Genomic DNA, 18,762 nt, shown 5'->3' on the forward strand with positions numbered 1-18,762 from the left:
TGTTTGACCACTTAATCAAAAATTTCTTGCTAGTTCTTAGATATGTATGCTTTTCTCTAAAATTTACGGAATGATGTATCCTTTTAATGAGCACAGTTTCTTTTCAGATGAATCTGTTTCTCTTTAAATGAACTAACATGATGAAGCAGATATCTGTTCACCAGATACACCAAGGCAGCTGGCAAAATGTTAAAGCATGATTCTTACTCATGAAAGACAGTAAATCTCTTCTGCAATTGCCATTTCTTTTTTTTTTTTTTCTAAGTAACTGTAAGTCCATGAGTTTAGGAACATGTATAAGTGGGAGAATTATATCTTCCCCATATGCCTCCTGAGAAAATATTACCTAATTGGAGAATTCTTCTCTTACCTCTCTTATTAAAATAGCACCTCTTTACCCTTGATGCTCTATTTCTGTACCCTACTTTATCACACGTTGCCATCTGACTATATAATATCTATTTATTTGTGTTTTGTCTTCTGTTTTTCCCTCTGTTAGAACATAGCAGAGACCCCATTTGTCCTCCATTATCCATTCTGCCATGGACATAGAATTCCTAAATTTGTCTGTGTTTATGATCTTTCAAAATCGAGACTATATTTCCCAGTTTTCTTTGGAGGCAGGTAGTGACCATGTAACAAAATTCTGGTCAATAGAATATTTTTGAAAGTGATGTGGACAACTTCCGGAGTGTGTCCTTTGAAAGGAGTGGGTATACCACTTCCTCCCCCTTCTTCCTGCTGTTGAAAACAAAGATGCAATGTTGAGCCATCTTGGACCGTGTGAATGAGAGAAATATACTCTGGATGATGTTGTAGGACAGATTTTCTACATAAGTTGGACAACCACGGACTATTCTTAAGTGACAAAGAGACATACTTTTATCTTACTTAGCCATTTTCATTTCTGGTTACTGTTAAAGACAGCAGAACCTATATCTAAACTAATATACTTTAAGAAGGCAGGGACATTTCTATTTTGTTCAATACTATTTTTCTAGCTCATTTATAATACCTGGCACACAGTAGTAGGTGTTTGATAAATATTAATTTGAGTCTGAGTATCTTTACTTATTTGAACAAATCAGCATGTATGTTTATTTTTAGTTGTTTGGTTTAGATTTTGCTTTTACCTTAGCATCTTCTAATTTAGTGTATTCAGGTGTCTTGTCCCATTAGTAAGAAAATGTGCATTTCAAACTACTACTAATTCAGAACCCTTTGGTCCTCTAAATTCCTTAATCTGAGAAGGTAGTTGAGATTTTTTTCAACAAGTTTCCATTGCCTAGCCATGTGACGGCATTAAAATAAATACTAACACTCTGCTTCAACTTCTTTCAAGTATTCCATCCCATAATCCGGCAATAGTTAGAAGCAAAAGCACATAAGTCATTAATAAGCTTGGTCATTTTCTCCACCACATCACACTATATGAACCTGGCCTACACTTTCTCCTGAAGAAGGGTGAAATGGAGGCTGGTTGTCACAATCATCTCTTTGACTTAAACTCTTAGAAGCCCTAGCTTTCGTTTTGGCTAAGTTTATAGGTATTTATTTCATTATTGAAAATGACCAACTACACAAATAAACAAACAAACTGGTCTTTGCCTCTTCACATCAACAGATGTTGTCAATAACTTTTTGCAAAGTATAGAAAGCAATTTTCACAGTGGGTGTTTTGAAAATAAAACAGGAAAATTTCTATTCTATGGGGAGAAATGACATCACTTTAATTTTTATGTCAAGTAATTTTTTAGGGAAAAAAAGATGGCTAAGGTGAGATGGCAAAAGGCCTCTGAAGTCAACATTATATTTGGAATAAGTCACATAGACTCCACCAAGTGAGAAAGATGGTCAGTTTTCTTATAATGGAACATTCTGCTCTCTCACTGCTACAAGATGAGCAATCCCAACTCCTGGTAGGCCTTGGCGGATATCCCACCTTCTCCGCCAGGAAGCCTTCTCAGACTATACAAATCTTCCTGCTACTCTTATAGCACTTAGACACTATATCCCACAATTTAAATTTATTCCATCAGAGTCCCTAAAGAAAAATCTCTATTTATAGGGCAATAATACAGAATATTGGTTAAAAATTGAAGCTTGAGAAACAACAAGAGTAATGCCAGGTACTGTCTAAATGCTTTAAAATTAAGAACATTTTTGTTAATGTATGTTAACATTTAATGTACAACAACCTGTTAATCTTTACAACAACCCAAAGAAGAAAGCTAAATTACAGCCTCATTTTAGAGATTAGGAAACAGAGGCACAGAAGGGTTAAGTAACTTTCATTAGGTCACAGAGCTAGTACTGCAGGGTCAGAATTTGAACCCAGGCAGTCTGGTGCCTGAAATCAATCACTATTGAGCTTTAAGCTGTCAATAACTTAACTGTTAACAATACAAGCAGTTCAGTTCTATACCTATGAGTCAGAAATCATTTTTGGCATCTGGTACAGGGTAGGAGAGTTGGTTTGAGGGCAACTAAAGTTTCCAGGCCTGGTTCTGACACTGATGCCTAACCAGACTTGGGAAAGGCCAGAGCCTCTCTCTGAGCCTCAGTTTCCTTCCCTGTAAAATAAAGGGCTGGACCTGATGGTCTCCAAGGCCCCTCCAATGCTGATATTTTATGAACGTGGGATTCCTGGCTCAATTCCTTGTAGTCCAGGCCATACTGGCTCTTCCTGGGCCAGGTCTGGCCCCTCCTGCTGTGCTCAGTGTCTCACACTAGGCTCTGCTTCCCATAAATAAGAGAAAAAAGAACGGGGGAAAATAGCCTCCTGAGAGACTGGGAGGGATCCCACGGCTGCTCTGTATGCTTTGAAGAGCTTACGGTCATTAACCAGCGAGAGCTACCTGCCAAGTGAAGGATGGAAAGAAATTAGACTGAGAGGAGAAATGAACTCACAAAACTTGGCTACATTCAAATTGAAAGGGCATCTCTGAGTACTTAAAGAACTGACAATGTTATTGCAATAAGATGAGCCAGTTTCTTAAAGAACTGAAGACCGGGTAAGCTGTGAAACCTGGAATGGACCAGAGAACACAGAAAAAAACAAAACACCGGTATAGTGTGAACCAACCAATCTGGGAAAATAGTAAAAACAATCTAGGAAACTGGTGGAATGATGGCACAGGCATGTTGGCTTCCACCATCCCATCATGAACTCCTCCAGGGCAGCTGCTGTATCAGGAATCTACACCTCCCAGGAACCCTAAAGGCATTAGGATTCAGAGTCAGCTGATGTCAACTAAGCACCCACTATGTAACAGGCTGTATCATATATTTTCATCCTATTAGAGATGAGGAGATATGGAGATCCAGATTCTAGTTCTGTGTCTTCTATTATTAGCTAGATGAACCTAGTCAAGTAACATCATCTGTATAAGGACTTAGCTACTTTATCCATAAAATGAGGGACTGAATAAAGTTACAGAAGATAGATTTTCCAGCTCAAGGATTATTTAGGTCACCAAATACTTATGTTATATTCATCCAGAAAAGCATTCATACTGGACCATTTTAATTTGTTTATATTTCAGAACATTGGAACTCAATGAACTCCACTGTGCTGAGCACATAATACATGAATCCAAGAGAAAAACAACTGTACTTTGGGTTTCAGTAGCTCTTCTGATTCTACTCCACATGGTACTACCCAGGATCTCCTTGTATGGTTGAGCATGTTGTACCCTGTACAAGAACACCTGTCCAGAGAAGTGGAGGAGATGGGGCTAACTTTCAATCTGCCCTGTGCTCATGAGGCTGAGTCTAAACCAAAGATGCATTATGGGTTTGTGGGTGCCTCTGAACTATCCATCAACACTGAAGGAATGTAGTGAGCAAGACTGCAAAACGATGGCCGACTCTGTGTTCAAATTGTGTTGAATACAGAATTTACCATTTTACCTTTGCTCACCTCCAGTCAGTTTACAAGACCCTCAATGAAACAAATCTTACCCTTCATAATCACCCACCAATACTGACTGAAAACGGCATTAGTCAGGATGCTTGAATAGACTGTTTCTAAATCTCCATCCAAGCTCCAAGGGTTAAGATATTTGCATAACGGCAGCGTAAATGGAGAATGGGGACAGCCTTTCAACGTGACTTCTTAGAAAGGGACAACCCTTATTTAGCTGAGCATATCCTGGTATTTAAAATAAAGCTATTTCATTACCTTCATACTTCCAAAGCATGGTAGCTACCAGCCTCTTGCCAAAAAAAAAAAAAACCTAGAAAAACAAAAACTCTGAGGAAAACACTTCTGGGCTTTTAATGGCCTTTACACGTGGACTATTCTTTGCCACGACTATCAAGTCATTCATTTTGAGGCTCCTGATTTCTCTAGTAACAAATTAGATTTGCACTAGCTCACTCACACTCCGGTTCCTTTATATTGTCATCGATAGCTAATCAAGACCATTCATTCTGGATTTCCTGGGTCAGTCTCAATTTAAAATATTCTGCCCCTCTCTCCTCTCAATAAAATGTTCCCAACTTTTTATTTGGAAAATATGGTTGCCACAATAATATTATTACCCTCATAAAATATCAGTCATGCCCAAGCCACACCATCATTATGGTGCCCTCATTTGGTTTGTGGCCCTCCAAAGGAGAAATGGTTGATCCAGCCAGGGCCTCAAGCCATTTTCTGGCCTCATTAAAAAGAAAAATAATGCATTTGCTACTAAAATAAGTTTTGGGTAACTAATTTAGAACTCAAATGAACTTTTCTCTTGTTCTAGAAGAGAGTTTTTCAAGGCTAAGAAATTACTGTTTGATGGAAGGGTACACAATCTGGAAAAACTGAAGCCATGGGGCTTTCCAATGGCCAAACTCCCACATGCTGGCTCTCGAGACACATCCACTCTCACTATTAAAGTGTCACCGTTTATAATTTGGTGCTAAATCTTTCTGAAGCTAGGCAACCAACATGGTCTACTGACAAAGCAATTCCTTATTCTATTAAAACAGAGGGGCAAGACAAAATAGGTGTCAGTGATAAAGGTTACCTAATATCAAGTTGAAAATGAAGTTATTAAAACTAGGCCAGAATCACAAAAGGGAAACCAAAGGGTTGGGTTTTAGTGAACAGGTTCAACTCAATGCTTGCAGCATTTATGAAAGGAAACAGCTGGCTCGAGTTTTGCTCAGCTGCCTCCATAATAGTTTTTGAGTCCCTTTTTCCCAGGTACCTCACTCTGAATCCACAGAGAATAAAGAGGATAAAAGTTATAATTGCAGGGACATTTTATAATGTTTGCTAAGCACTTGAATACAAAACCAGCTGAATTTTTTCTCTAGCCTCACAACCTTGTGAAGTAGATGAAAACTTCATTTTAATGGTGCGACTATGGAAATAAATTTTACTGAGTAGTTGGGTTAGTTGGTCAGAATCCTTGAAAATCACAGAAAACATAAAATTACAATGGAAAAATACTAAATTATGTTCCTGCTAGTTTTGGTCATTTCAGCGTGATCATGAATAAGCTATAGATTCTGACTCAGATGTGTGCAGTTTTCTTTGGAATTTGTCCTTGCTTACTTGCTTATAAAACTTCTAAAATGTACTTCTAAATTACAGCAATTCAGTAAAAAATTCAAACCTTCGGGCTTGGTTTCCTCCCCTAGCAGGCTGAGTCATAAAAATAAATCTTAGCCATTTCAATAGCCAACACACTCCTCACATTAAGAATTGGTATTGTTCCCTGCATCTCCCATTTCATCCAAAGGTCACGCCCAGCTCACATTTGAAGAAAGAAACAGCTCAAGGACTCATCCGGCTCAACATTTGCACATTTAATAAGAGAACAAAACCTCTGCCAAGTTAGAGGGGTGAGTTACATCAGAATCCTTCAGAGAACTTCTGAGGAGCAATGATAAGCATGCACTTCGGAGGTAGCCAGACCTGGGTCCAAGCCCTAACACTGTGTGACCTTGGCCATGTTACTTATAATGAGCATGAAGTGGGGATGTTCAGAATATCGACCTTGGAGACAGTTGCTGTGAGAATGAAAGGAGAAAAGATGCCTGGCACACAGTCAGTGCCCACTAGGTGCTTGCTGTTTTACTGGCACAGGCATCTCAGGGCTTAGCCCAGGACAAATGTGTCCCTCCTCGCCCTCCCCTTACTCCAAATGTTAGAGTGACAAGTTTCTCTCCAAATCAAACCGCCAGGAGGCATTGCTAGGAGAGGAGGAATATTCACTCCACCCAAAACCCAGCGTTGGGACTTAAATCAGGAGGTCATAGATGCTGGGCTTTTAGAGTTAAGAGGAAATGTGCAATTTATAATTTATTAAGTTATCATATGCAAATTATATACACAGTGTCTGACATAGAGAAGGTAAAGAATACATGTCTGCCCTCATTTTCTTTTATAGCAAGAAGAACTAAAATCCCGGGTCCTAAAATGACTTGCTTAAAGTCAACCAGTTCATGGCAGAGCTTGAATTGATACTTCGGTCTTTCTGGTGGGGAGGTGCTGCCTCAGGTCTACTAGAGTATTCAGACGGTTTAAAGGAACTGGCCAGATACCTCCCAAACTCCAAGAATGATCTTCCTAACTAACAAACACAGCATGCTGCCCCTACCCCTTTACCCCCAACCCCATTCCTGACCACCACTGAGAAAAAGAACCTAGATTCCCTCTGGCCTGTGGTGAAACCCCTGCCTGTGAGAACTGGGGGTTCTGAAAGGCAGGGACAGAGCTCTGGGATCTTTGTGGGGGGGGGGGGAAGGGGAGGGGCTTCTTTCCTCCCTGGCCCATTGCAGATCACAGCAGTCTCAGGTGTCCCCTTATAAATACAAAATGTTTGGAAATGTTCCTAAGGGCTTTTACAGCCAGTTGAAATGTGGGGCCAAGAACAAGGAAGGCCACGCACATCCCTTCTTTGTCTTTTAGGCCAGGTTTGTGGAGGTGACAAGCATGGGTCTCTGGATTCACAGGACTAACAAAGACCTTCTGAATATCAATGGAAAATTCTGGTTCTGTCCCAGGTATTACACAAAGGAACTGGTTCCAAACCGAGGGTCAGCGAGAGAATAGCTAACAAGCCAGCTTCACTTGGTCTGGGGAAGGAGAGAAGGAGACATTAGCAGTGGGTGGAAACCACCTTTCTTCATTTATAAGTCATTTATAATTCAAGAAATATGCATAGAAGACTGACTGTCAGAGAAACTCTGAAATGGGGTCTGTAGTGGGGGAAGGGACCATGAGAGGATGTGAAATCCAAGCTCAGGACTGAAGGCTGGGTAGGAATTAGCCAGGTAGAGAGTGGTGATCTAAGCCAGGGATAGGCTAACTTACGCTATAAAGGACCAGATAATAAATACTGTATTTTAGTCTTTGCAAGCCATACAGTCTCTACTGCAGCTGCTCAAACCTGCTGTTACAGGAAGAATGCACATACAGATAATAGATAATTGGAATTTCATATAATTTCCACATGTCACAAAATATTATTCTTCTTTTGATTTTTTTTTGAACCCTTTAAATATGAGGAACCACTCTTAACTTATAGTTTAAGAACATCTGTATTAAGATATATGGGCGTTTAGTTAAGGCCATTCCTGAACTAAGAAGATAATATGCATTTCTAAACCATATATTCCCTTAGACTCTCATATCTGCAGCGGGGACTAGGGTGAGACAAGGGAGCTGCCCAGGCCTCATAATTTAAGGAGGCACTCACTAGGAAGCAGAGGGTTGGCACTTGCAAGACCCTGGGAGTGAGTGCCTCCTTAAATCTTGCATCCTAGGAATTTCACTTGTGTCACCCAAGACTCAGCCTTGTTCCAGCCTGTGCATGATGGAGTGTATTGCTGTGAAGTGGTCACCTCCTCCTCAACCATCCCTGCCTTGGATGCCTTTCTTGCAATGCACAACTTTGCAGATGACAATCTGGTTCCCAGCCAGGGTCTGGAGTACAGAATTTGGATAATAAGAAAAACAACAGGCAGAAGAGGGAGAAACTATACAGACTGGAGTTTGGAGAGATTTTGGGAGAGAAGATTAAAAAATTTTACTTTGCCCTAGCTGGTTTGGCTTAATTGCTAGAGTGTTGGTCCGTCGACTGAAGGGTCAATTCCAGTCAAGGGCATGTACCTTGGTTGCAGGCTCAATCCCCAGCCTTGGTTGGGGCATGTGCAGGAGGCAACCAGTTGATATGTCTCTCTTACATCGATGTTTCTCTCTGTGGGTCTCTCCCCCTTCCTTCCACTCTCTCTAAAATCAATGGAAAGATATCCTTTCGTGAGGATTAATAAAAAGAATTTTTTTTTACTTGAAAATTTACTTACAAGTTTTACCATATATTAAAATTGTAAACTTTCTTTGTCACTTTCTTGACTTTCATTCATTATATCTATAACTATACTTATACCTATATATATATTGCAAATCATATATCTGATCATGAATATATATCCAGAATATATAAAGAATTCAATAATAATAAAAAAAACAATTTTAAAAGATGGACAAAGGATTTAATGGCCAATGAGCACAGGAAAAGATGTTCAACGTCATAAGACTTCAAGAAAATGCAAATAAAAACTACAATGAGATATCACTTCATACCCACAAGGATGGCTATAAGCAAAAAGATGGACACTAAGAAATGTTGGTCAGGATGTGGAGCAATTGGAACCTTCACCCACTGCCAGTGAGAATGTAAAAAGGTACAGCTGTTTTGTAAACCTGTTGGGCAGTTTTTAAAAGTTTAAACTCAGTTATATGACTCAGCAATTCCACTCCCAGATATAAACCCAAGAGAAATGAAAACATATTCCTAAGAGCCAAAAAGTGAAGAAAACACAGATATTTACATTACGATTCACTAACAGTAGCAAAATTGCAGTTATGAAGTAGCAACGAAAATAATTTTACGGTTGGGGGTCACCACAACATGAGGAACTATATTAAAGGGTCGTGGCATTAGGAAGGTTGAGAACCACTGCTCTAAAGAGATGAACTGTATGGTATACGAATTATATGCCAATAAGGCTGTTAAAATAATAAGAAATTGAAGCATTTCATCTTCCCTCCAAGGGTTTCAAAGAATAAGCTCTCCTCGTCCTTGAAAGATTGTCTTTGTATTGCTAAAGACTGAGGTGGTTTTCTGCTGTTCTCTTTCTGAGGGTTTGAGGGTGCTGGCCTAAATGAGAGGGAAGGGGCTGAGGTTCAAGGGCCGAGTGTTGGGGTTTGGGACTTGGATGCCTGAACTCTGTAGGACCCTTATTTAATCTGAGCCTCTGTATGTGTCCAGGCCAGCCACTAAACAAAGAACCAATGGACGGGGCACCATTTTGGTGTCATGGGGCTCTTCAGGGCCACCATTATCTGAAAGCAGCTTTTCATGAGGGCCCTGCCTGAGCCACAGGTTATTCTAGTCATAGAGGGGTCAAGGGATGGTCACCTCTCTTACCCCCTATGATGCGACAGTTCTTGAATGCTGAGTCATTTGGTCACCAGAGAAGAAACCTCTGTACCACTCCCTCAGGGCTTATAGTGCTGTTCTTGAATCAGCACTGAAGGAGGGGATCAAGGGGATCAAGGGAGAGTGAATCAAAGGGTGAGGGATATTCTTATCACTCATCACTCTGGAGAGGTCATTCGATGGGCAGCCGGAGCACCTCCTGTGTGAAAATGCAGGGTGTGGATTAGATCAGGGCTCCATCTGATGGCCCCATCCTTGCCCATGGGTTCTGATTCTTTGCAGGCCACATTCTAACCATGGGCCACTTCCAGGGATGGAGCTTCTTCAGCTGCCAATTCCCATTATGCAGGATATCTGGGGAAAGGAATAAAAAGTCCTAATGCTGGTACTGTCCCAAGGCTAACATGAGAATAACAGCATGGATACATTCATCTTAAACTAGAGTCCAGCCAGGGTCAGTATTTTTCATTCCATTTTTTGGCCAAAGAGTTGTACAGTGTGGAAGTAAGTTTACCCTAAACTATCCCAATGCAGCTAATAAGTGAACGTTGACCAACTATCACAGAGCTGGCCTCTGACAGCCCGTCACATTTTCCACTGATGCACTAGACGTGACTAAACTGCACAGGGACTGGCCGGGAGCTGGATTCCCTTTCACTGTGCTTAGCAGGAAGGGGCCAGCCTCCTCCTATAGCCATGTCATGACCCTGACATAACCCTGAGTCATGGAAGAGGAGGCCCTGCATGTCACCAAGCACAGGCTTTCAGCTTAGCCTGTGCTCCCTGTGAAATTTTAATTATTTCAAGGTCCAAATTGTACCCAAGATGCAGGGAGACCAAATTTCCAGATGAGAAAACAAGACATGTTGCTATTGCAACAGCCCATCTATTAACAACACTGAACGGCAGGGCTCAACAGATATTTGATCACCCATAAAAGTTACAACTTAGGAAATGAATTTGTTATTGGTTGGCCCCTTTATATGTAACAGAAAATATAGAATCAAGGACATATATACCAACAAAGTTATTTATGTTAAACACTCAAAAAATTTTCCATTGCCTCTTAAGTTTAATTTTCTGTATTGGAGAGTAGAAAAAATGTGAAGACACATTTTAGAAGGAAGAAAGCAGAAAAGGAACTAGAAACATAGAAGCTGGTTTTATCTTTCCTTTGTAATTTATAATTTTCCTATTCTGATTTCTTAAAACTTCACTTTTTTTTCTATTTTGTTGTACCTATTGTACATTAAATCCTCTTGTGGATCCAAGCAGGGACATAAACAAAGCAGTAATTACAGGAGCTGGTGGACTTTCGGCCCTGGCTACCCTCGTTTCCTCCACGCTCCATCCTTCAGTGCACACGGAACTCAGGTTACATGAATGGTTCCAGCAGAGGCAGAACTTCTTCTACTTCGGATTCAGAATAACTCTAGGTACCTAAACTCCCCAAAATTCAGGCAGGGAGAGAATTTTTTAAAAAAGGGAAAACACCCTTAACCTCTAACTTGGACACTTTAGCCACTTGCCAAAATATTTATTGGCTCTTTGTGAGCCAATAAATTGAAAGCAGGAGAGAGGGAGTGTGGCTGTAACTGGATAAGGGCTAGAGTTTTAATTTTTTACAAGCAGGGAGGAGGATACCAATATGGTTAGTCAGTCAGCCAGCATTAATCCTCATTAATGTCTCCCATTCAAATTCATGCTCCTCTGAACAGCTGTGCAAATATAAAGTAATTGGGTCATTTTGACAAAGGCACACAAGGAAAAAAAAGTTAAGTGAGGCAAAGGAACTAATTGGATAAATAACACATTCTTTAAATGTGTGGGGAGGATTGTTCAAACGACCACATCATAGATTGAGGGACATACATTCAAATTCATACCGCTGTAAACTTCCCTGTGTCAGAAGCTACCAAGAGCACAGGCTGGGGATATGTGCATGACAAAGTATGCAATAAGTGACCAGAGTGAGAGCAGGGGCACCCACTCTGCACGAGGCTCTGCCAACGACTCCAGAGACGGTGTTTCTTAGCCTGACATTGTCCTGTTTTCTATATACTGGGCATTATGGAGAGTAGAAAAAAAGGTAGGGCCATTTCTTGCCCTTAATACATTTACAGTCTGATTGGGGGACACATCCTATCTAATGAAAGAGTAATTTGCAAATTGACCATCACTCCAACATACAAGATGGCCACCCCATGTGGTCAAAGATGGCCACCCCCATGTGGACACAAGATGGCCACCACAAGATGGCCGGCAGGGGAGGGCAGTTGTGGGCGATCAGTCCAGCAGGAGAGGGCAGTTGGGAGGAACCAGCCCTGCAGGAGAGGGCAGTTGGGGGCAATCAGGCCTGCAGGGAAGGGCAGTTAGGGGTGACCAGGCTGGCAGAGGAGGGCAGTTGGGGGCAACCAGGCCTGCAGGAGAGGGCAGTTGCGGGGAACCAGGCCTGCAGGGGAGGGCAGTTGGGGGGGACCAGGCCTGCAGGGGAGGGCAGTTGGGGGCAACTAGGCCTGCAGGGGAGGGCAGTTGAGGGGCACCAGGCCTGCAGGGAAGGGCAGTTGGGAGCAATCGGGCCAGCAAGGGAGCAGTTAGGTGTTGATCAGGCTGGCCGGGGAGTGGTTAGGGGGTGATCAGGCTGGCAGGCAGAAGCAGTTAGGGGCAATCAGGCAGGCAGGCAGGTGAGCAGTTGGGAGCCAGCAGTCCTGGACTGTGAGAGGGATCCCAGATTGGAGAGGGTGCAGGCTGGGCTGAGGGACACCCCCCCTCCCCGCCCCGTGCATGAATTTCGTGCACCAGGCCTCTAGTATAAAATAATCAGAAAACTGGGACCACAAGCAGGACATTAGAATCTGCATTTTTTTTTTTTTTTTAGCTGAAGGAAGAACTTTATAGGAGCTGAGTGAAAGTGGCTAAAATTCATCTGTGCTACTTTTGAGAAGGATTTCCACCAGACTGAAAACAAGACAAAAGAAAACATACAGGGAGAATACCATACTTTAGAAAATACTGATCCATTCCTGCCATAGAATGGATGTTCAAAAAGGACTCTGCCTTTCAGAAATCTCCCTTGAGAAAAGACAGGAGGACAGTCAGCCCACCCCCAGCTTCATGTTAAGGATTAATAAAAATGCCCACCGCCTCCCAGAAATCCGGTCAGAGAGGAGAGAGAAGTTCCTGGAGTTCACTCTGACTGAGGTGTGGCAACCTCTCCCAGCCTCCAGAGACTAGAAGGAGGGAGGAGATGATATGAATCATCTCTTCGGTTCTTTTCACTGGAAATGACCAATCCAGGGCCTCTCACAGGCAGAAAGGGGCAGATTTGAGCTAAGGACCTGTGAACATTCTCAGAAGAAGTGGTAGGGCTGCAGGAACTGGAGGATAAGTACAGGCATGCCAAAAGTTATCCTGCAGTTTATAGCACATTCACAGCCCTCTCGTCTGCTTAAGTGTGTGTGTGTTGGGGGTGGGGGGGGACTATGATAATGGTCCTCAAGCAATCTACTTCCACTCACTTTGCTATATTGAAATTTCTATTGTGTTCTTAATGTTCAACTTCAGGTGAACGTGAATTGCTGCCTTTTTACGTGGGCTGACACATTGCTGTGATCAACTTCTTTCTCCCTGCATGGACAAAATTCAGAATTCGGTCAGAAGAGCTGGGGAGCATGTGGGTAACTGACACCACCTTGACTGTGACTCAGGTTTCATGAGGTATCAGGTGAAGAAGTAAAAACAAACCTGCTGACACTTGGTGGGGTGAAGGGTAGGTCGAATGCACAGCCAGAAGGGCCTTCAGGCTCCCAGGTCAGGCCTGAAACTCCTGAGAGCCCTGGCAGTGTCATGTACTTTAGGGCAGAGGAAACAGTCCCCAAATGTCCTGATGAAGACCAAAGAATTTAAGCTCCTGGTCAGTGGCTCTCAACTCCACAGAATCACAGAATCACCAAAAGGAATTTTGAAAAAAACTTATCCTGTTGCACCCTACCCTAGTGATTCTGATTCAGAGGGTCTGGGGGGTGAGGAGGGTGGGGAGAAATGGACACTGTGATTCAAACATGTAACCAGGGTTAGAACCACCATATCAAACACAGCCAAGTCCAAAAAAACCTAAGCATCAGTGAATGTGGCTACTAAGTCAACAGGTGCTGAAATGAATAGGATTTGTCTGTTCCTTTAAAAGCTTACTCTAAATTTTATTTCTTTCTGGATCTTGAGGAATTAAGTGTGTGGGCCATCTGGATCACAATCCTGGTTACACCACTTATTAGCTAAGTGACCTTGGACAGGGTATATGACTTCTCTGAGACTCAGTTTTCTTAGCAATGCCACAGTGTTAATAATCATACCAATACCAGAGGGGAATTAAGATGATTGCATGAAATCAAGAATTATTTGGTTTGGCTTGTGTGGCTCAGTGGTTGAACGTTGACCTATGAACCAGGAGGTCACGGTTCATTCTCAGTCAGGGCACATGCCCAGGTTTTGGGCTCAATCCCCAGTACGGGAGTGCAGGAGGCAGCCAATCAATGATTCTCTCTCATCATTGATGTTTCTATCTCTCTCTCCCTCTTCCTTCCTTTCTGAAATCAATAAAAATATACTTTTTTAAAAAGAATAAATTATTTGACCCAATGCTTGGCACATGTAAAATGCACAACAAATATTAGCTACCATATTGATGATGATGAAAGTAAAAATATGCCAGTTGTATTTCAATAAAAAGGATGTTTTTCTAGACTGGGTAGTTATTTATAGGGCCAAATTTTAAGAAATTGTGAAACACTAGAATGTGAGAGTTAGAATTTTAACATGTCCTTCAATTATGAATATAGGCAACAAATCTCAGTAGTAGTAGCAGCAGCTATGATCTTGTCACCAATAGAAATCACAAATATTTCTATATATTAGTTATGGTAGACACCCTAAAATAGTATTTATATTTAGTGTGATCAACTGCCCTTGTTTGCCCAGTCTGGAGATGCTTGGGATGATAAAACTGGGAAAGTCCCAGGCAAACCATTCCCGACCTAGATTCATCACTACTTTAAAGTTATGGTAGTTAGCACATCACTGGGTACCATCGTTTACAGTGTTAATAAAGAAGTACCTACCCTGCTATGTCATAATTTCAAAAAACGTCTTGATAAATGTATATCCACATAATCTGTGTCCTTTATAATGCTTTGTATTTTGTTTGATGTCATTTAAAAGCATTCTGAATCCATGGGCTTCACCAAATTGCCGAAGGGGCCCATGGCACAAAAAAAGTGAAGAGGGAAGCAACTGGGAATGCTGGTTGGAAAATGGAGGAAACCGGACTTCAAGTTCCTTTCGGCCTCGCAAACTTAAAGCACAGTAAAAGAAGACATAGGCATATATCTCCGAAGGACACAACAAAATTCAGAGTTTTTCCACTACCAGGAGTTTCTTTCTTATAATTCCACACACAGTAACCAGGGAATCTCCATAATGTCTCCACTCCTGATGACATACATGTGCGTATTTTGTTACTTATATTGTTGCAGTTAACTCAGCCTTGACAGCTATCCATTGGATAACTGTTATATCTACTTGTTTCCAATAACTACAAATACTTCCCCTGTAAATCATAATTTGACAAAACTTAAAATTTTACATGAATTAAGACAATGAAAATCTGGATTTTGAAATTTCAAGCTTAAAACAATGATCGAAAGAAACGTTCACTCTTACCGGATACCACTGGGCTTCTGACAGACAGGGGCTCCCATCTTGCCTAATCAGCACTGTTGATAGCTGGCCCGTTACTCTCCCACAAGGCAACAAGCTTCCACTTCTCTTCATGTCAATGTAACTCCAAGCTGCCAGTCCAATGTGACCAGAAGGCAGAGTCCTCACAATTGCCCTTGTCCCAGTATACACAGATTTCTTAACTTCTCTGTCATTTTTACAAAATCTCCTCACTAACAAAGTGGATCGCTCCTTTTTACTTTTAAAATAATCTTCCACGTCTTCACAATTAAAAGGGAAGTCCTCAAAATGGCTCAGAAAGGTCTCGGCAGATGGACTATCAGTAAAATCCTCCCTGCCAAAGCTGTCACTAGAACATACCACGTTGGCCTTTCGGCATGAACCTTCACAGCACAGGTATTCATCATTCAAGGCGTTACAATGATCACCCTGTAGCTGCTTGTGCTCATTATCACAGCTTTTTGCCAATTCCATCAGTTTGCAAGTATATGCCATATAATTTTTCCTTTGCTCCGTACCAACATCAGGCAGTGATACACAGTTTCCACAATCATCCAAAATCAAGTTGTCTGATAGGGTACAGACACTGTCTGACATTCTTCTGTCAAGTTCATAATGAAAGTGAAATACCGCCAAATCGCTCTCAGGGTGTGCCCCGCTGGTCTCTATGATTGCCGATTGATTTCCTAAGGGACGAATGCCCATGGGAGGTCCGTCTAGTTCCAGTTGAATCCCAGGGAACACCTTTCTTTCCAGGGATGAAGGGATTCCAGTTTCCAAATGCAGGCCTTCCTCTGTGACAGAATTGCATGTTTTGTAAAACTGGCTCTGAGGAAGACCATGCTGACGGTTTTCCAATATGTTGTTGCCGTTCACGTTAAGGTTCTCCACAGAATTGGGCATGTTTTTCTCCCAGCACGTTTCATTACTGTTCTCATCACTCGTGATTTCCCCCCTTGTTGTTGAGAGAATCTTAGGCAAGTTGCTTCCAGTAGTTTCTTCTTTAGGTTTGTTCGGTTTTGAGATGGTGTGAGAAGTCAGCCCACTCTGCCCAGGAGTATGTGTCTTTGGAACATTGATGCCTGAGGCCTTCTCACTACTTTCATCTACAGCTGACTGAGAAGACACCACTTTTCTCTGAGTCACAAATATGAGATCAGAAGCTGCCATTTCTTCAGAAGTCATCTTGACCAACACACAGGCTTTACCGACTGTTCTGTTTCTCCTCCCTGATGATCATGTCAAGATTCTAATAAAATGACTGGCTATTAAAATAATCTCAGATATAAAATTCCTCTGAGAAACAAAGTGACAGTTCCTTTGATTCAGATGTATTAAGTGTCAGATAAGTTCCCCCAGTTTTAACTTCCTAGTATGTGCAATAGGTTTTTTTCTTGGTCAGGGTTTTAGAGTGGTGGATCAATTTTCTTTCCTCTGTTATTTAAAGCAATTCTTTTGAAGACTTCTATTCAGGATTGCATTCTGCAACTTGTGATCCATCACTGACTTGTAATGATTTAAAATTCCAGTTTGAATGTCTCCTGTAAGAGAAAGGGATAATGTCAAACACTGTGAAATTAAATGAGTTTTTTAATGAAATCATAATTCTAAGCTAATGCAAAATATGAACCAATTTTGGGGAAGGAGTTTTGGAATCAGAAGTTAGTTTTACAGTCACGGGGATATAAAGTACAGCATAGGGAATATAGTTAATAATACTGCAGTAACTATGTGTAGTGTCAGATGGGTACTATATTCATTGGGGGTGATCACTTTGTAAGTTACATAAATGTCAAATCGCTATGCTGTATACCTGAAACTAACATACTATTGTCTGTCAACTGTAATTTTAAAAAAAAATTTTAAAGATAAAAAAGAGGTTAGTTTTAATGCTTTATGTATTAATTTTTCTGATTTAATATTTCAGAACTTCTCTTTCCAGTCAAAATGGAGTCATGGGCACCAAATTTATCCTTTTCTCTTAAACAACTGCCTTTGCATAACAATAGTAGAGTTGAAAAGTTGTGACAGAGGCCATGTGGCCCAAAAAGCCAAAAGTATTTACCATCTGGCTCTTTACAGAAAATGCTTGCCAAACCATACACTAAATAAATGAGTTAATGAAATGCCTGTTTAGAGTAAGAGAATTAAGTGGGAGGCTTGATAGCAATCTTCATACATTTGCAGAACTAAAATAAGGAAATGGCCTTGTTTCATATTGTTTCAGGGTGGGTGGGTAGGGATTGGGAGGAAGGGAGTAAAGGGGGGGAGGAATGGGAGATATCTCTAATACTATCAACAATAGAATATATATATATATATATATATACATTTTTTTTAAAAAAGGTAGGATCAGGGTGAAGACAAATGAATTATTGGGTAGAAATGTTTGGGCTTAGTTTAATAAAGAATTCCCTAACTTTTAGAGTTGTTCAACAAAGGACAAGCTATCTTGGATGGTAGTCTTCTCCTGATTGCTGTTAGAGGACTTTAAATAGAAAAAGGCATAGTATAAGCACAGCAGGTATTCATGTGTGTTGAACAAATAATAAATGACTGCCTACAATGATTAATTACAGAAAACAATGGCTAATACTTATTGAGCATGTATCATGTGTCAGGCATGCTCTAAGCACAGTATACATATTAGCTCATTTAATCTTTATAACAACAATATCAGTAGGGTGGCAGAGATTGCTAATTGTCCTCAAAATTTGTTATCATTTTCTTCAATAATAAAACCACTAAACTTTAGCCAAGCAGATAGTCCCCCCCCCTTTTTAATATATGTTTTTATTGGTTTCAGAGAGGAAGGGAGAGGGAGAGCGAGAGCGAGCGAGCGAGCGAGCGAGAGAGAGAGAGAGAGAGAAACATCAATGATGAGAGAGAATCATGGATCAGCTGCCTGCTGCATGCCCCTATTGGCGATCGAGCCCGGAACCTGGGCATGTGCCCTTGACCGGAATCAAACCCAGAACCCTTTAGTCCGCAGGCCAAAGCTCTATCCACAGAGCTAAACCAGCCAGAGCCAGATAGTCCCTTTTTTATTAGTTTCACTTACAGCTAGATGTAGCCAGGTGACTAAGTTACTGCTAATGAAATACAAGCCAAAGTGGTTTGCAACTTCTGGGAAGTGTCCTTGAAAAGACAGGGCATGCCCTTTCCTCCTCCTTCTTTTCTGCTGGCTGGAGGGAAGGCATGATGCCTGGAGCTAGTGTAGCCATATTACACCATGATGTGAAGATAAGAATGGACGCCTTGCATATAAAACAAAAACAAAAATGAAAAAACAAAGTAGAAGCCTGGGTGCTTGTTTCCTGGAGTATAAGGAAAGAAACAAATTCTATCTTGTTTAAGCCACAACTATTTCCAGTTTTCTATCATTCGCATCCAAATTTTCCCAAGAAAGGTGAGTACTATTATCATCCCCATTTTATTGATGAGGCTCAGAATATTTGAGTGACATATCTAAGAGTACAGACATGTGCTATAACAAGAAGGCTGTATAGAAAATTCCTGCATTGCAGGGAAAGTTATATTCATTAATTCCTAAAGTGTTTCCAATATTAAGTTCCTAAAC

General features: G+C 41.1%; 1 protein-coding gene across 2 annotated transcripts in view; it reads right to left on the bottom strand.

The window, feature by feature from the left end:
* Positions 1-16,503, bottom strand: part of PLCE1 (phospholipase C epsilon 1) — a 266,469-nt gene extending 249,966 nt beyond the window's left edge. For both annotated transcript variants that reach the window (XM_080687601.1, XM_080687600.1), the window contains exon 1: positions 15,165-16,503. In XM_080687601.1, coding sequence (XP_080543727.1) covers positions 15,165-16,367 — 1,203 coding nt within the window. In that variant the 5' untranslated portion in view covers positions 16,368-16,503. The remainder of the gene's footprint in view (positions 1-15,164) is intronic.
* Between the last annotated feature and the right edge of the window lie 2,259 nt (positions 16,504-18,762).

Source organism: Plecotus auritus, assembly GCF_963455305.1.
Source record: "Plecotus auritus genome assembly, chromosome: 9".
Taxonomy (NCBI): Eukaryota; Metazoa; Chordata; class Mammalia; order Chiroptera; family Vespertilionidae; genus Plecotus; species Plecotus auritus.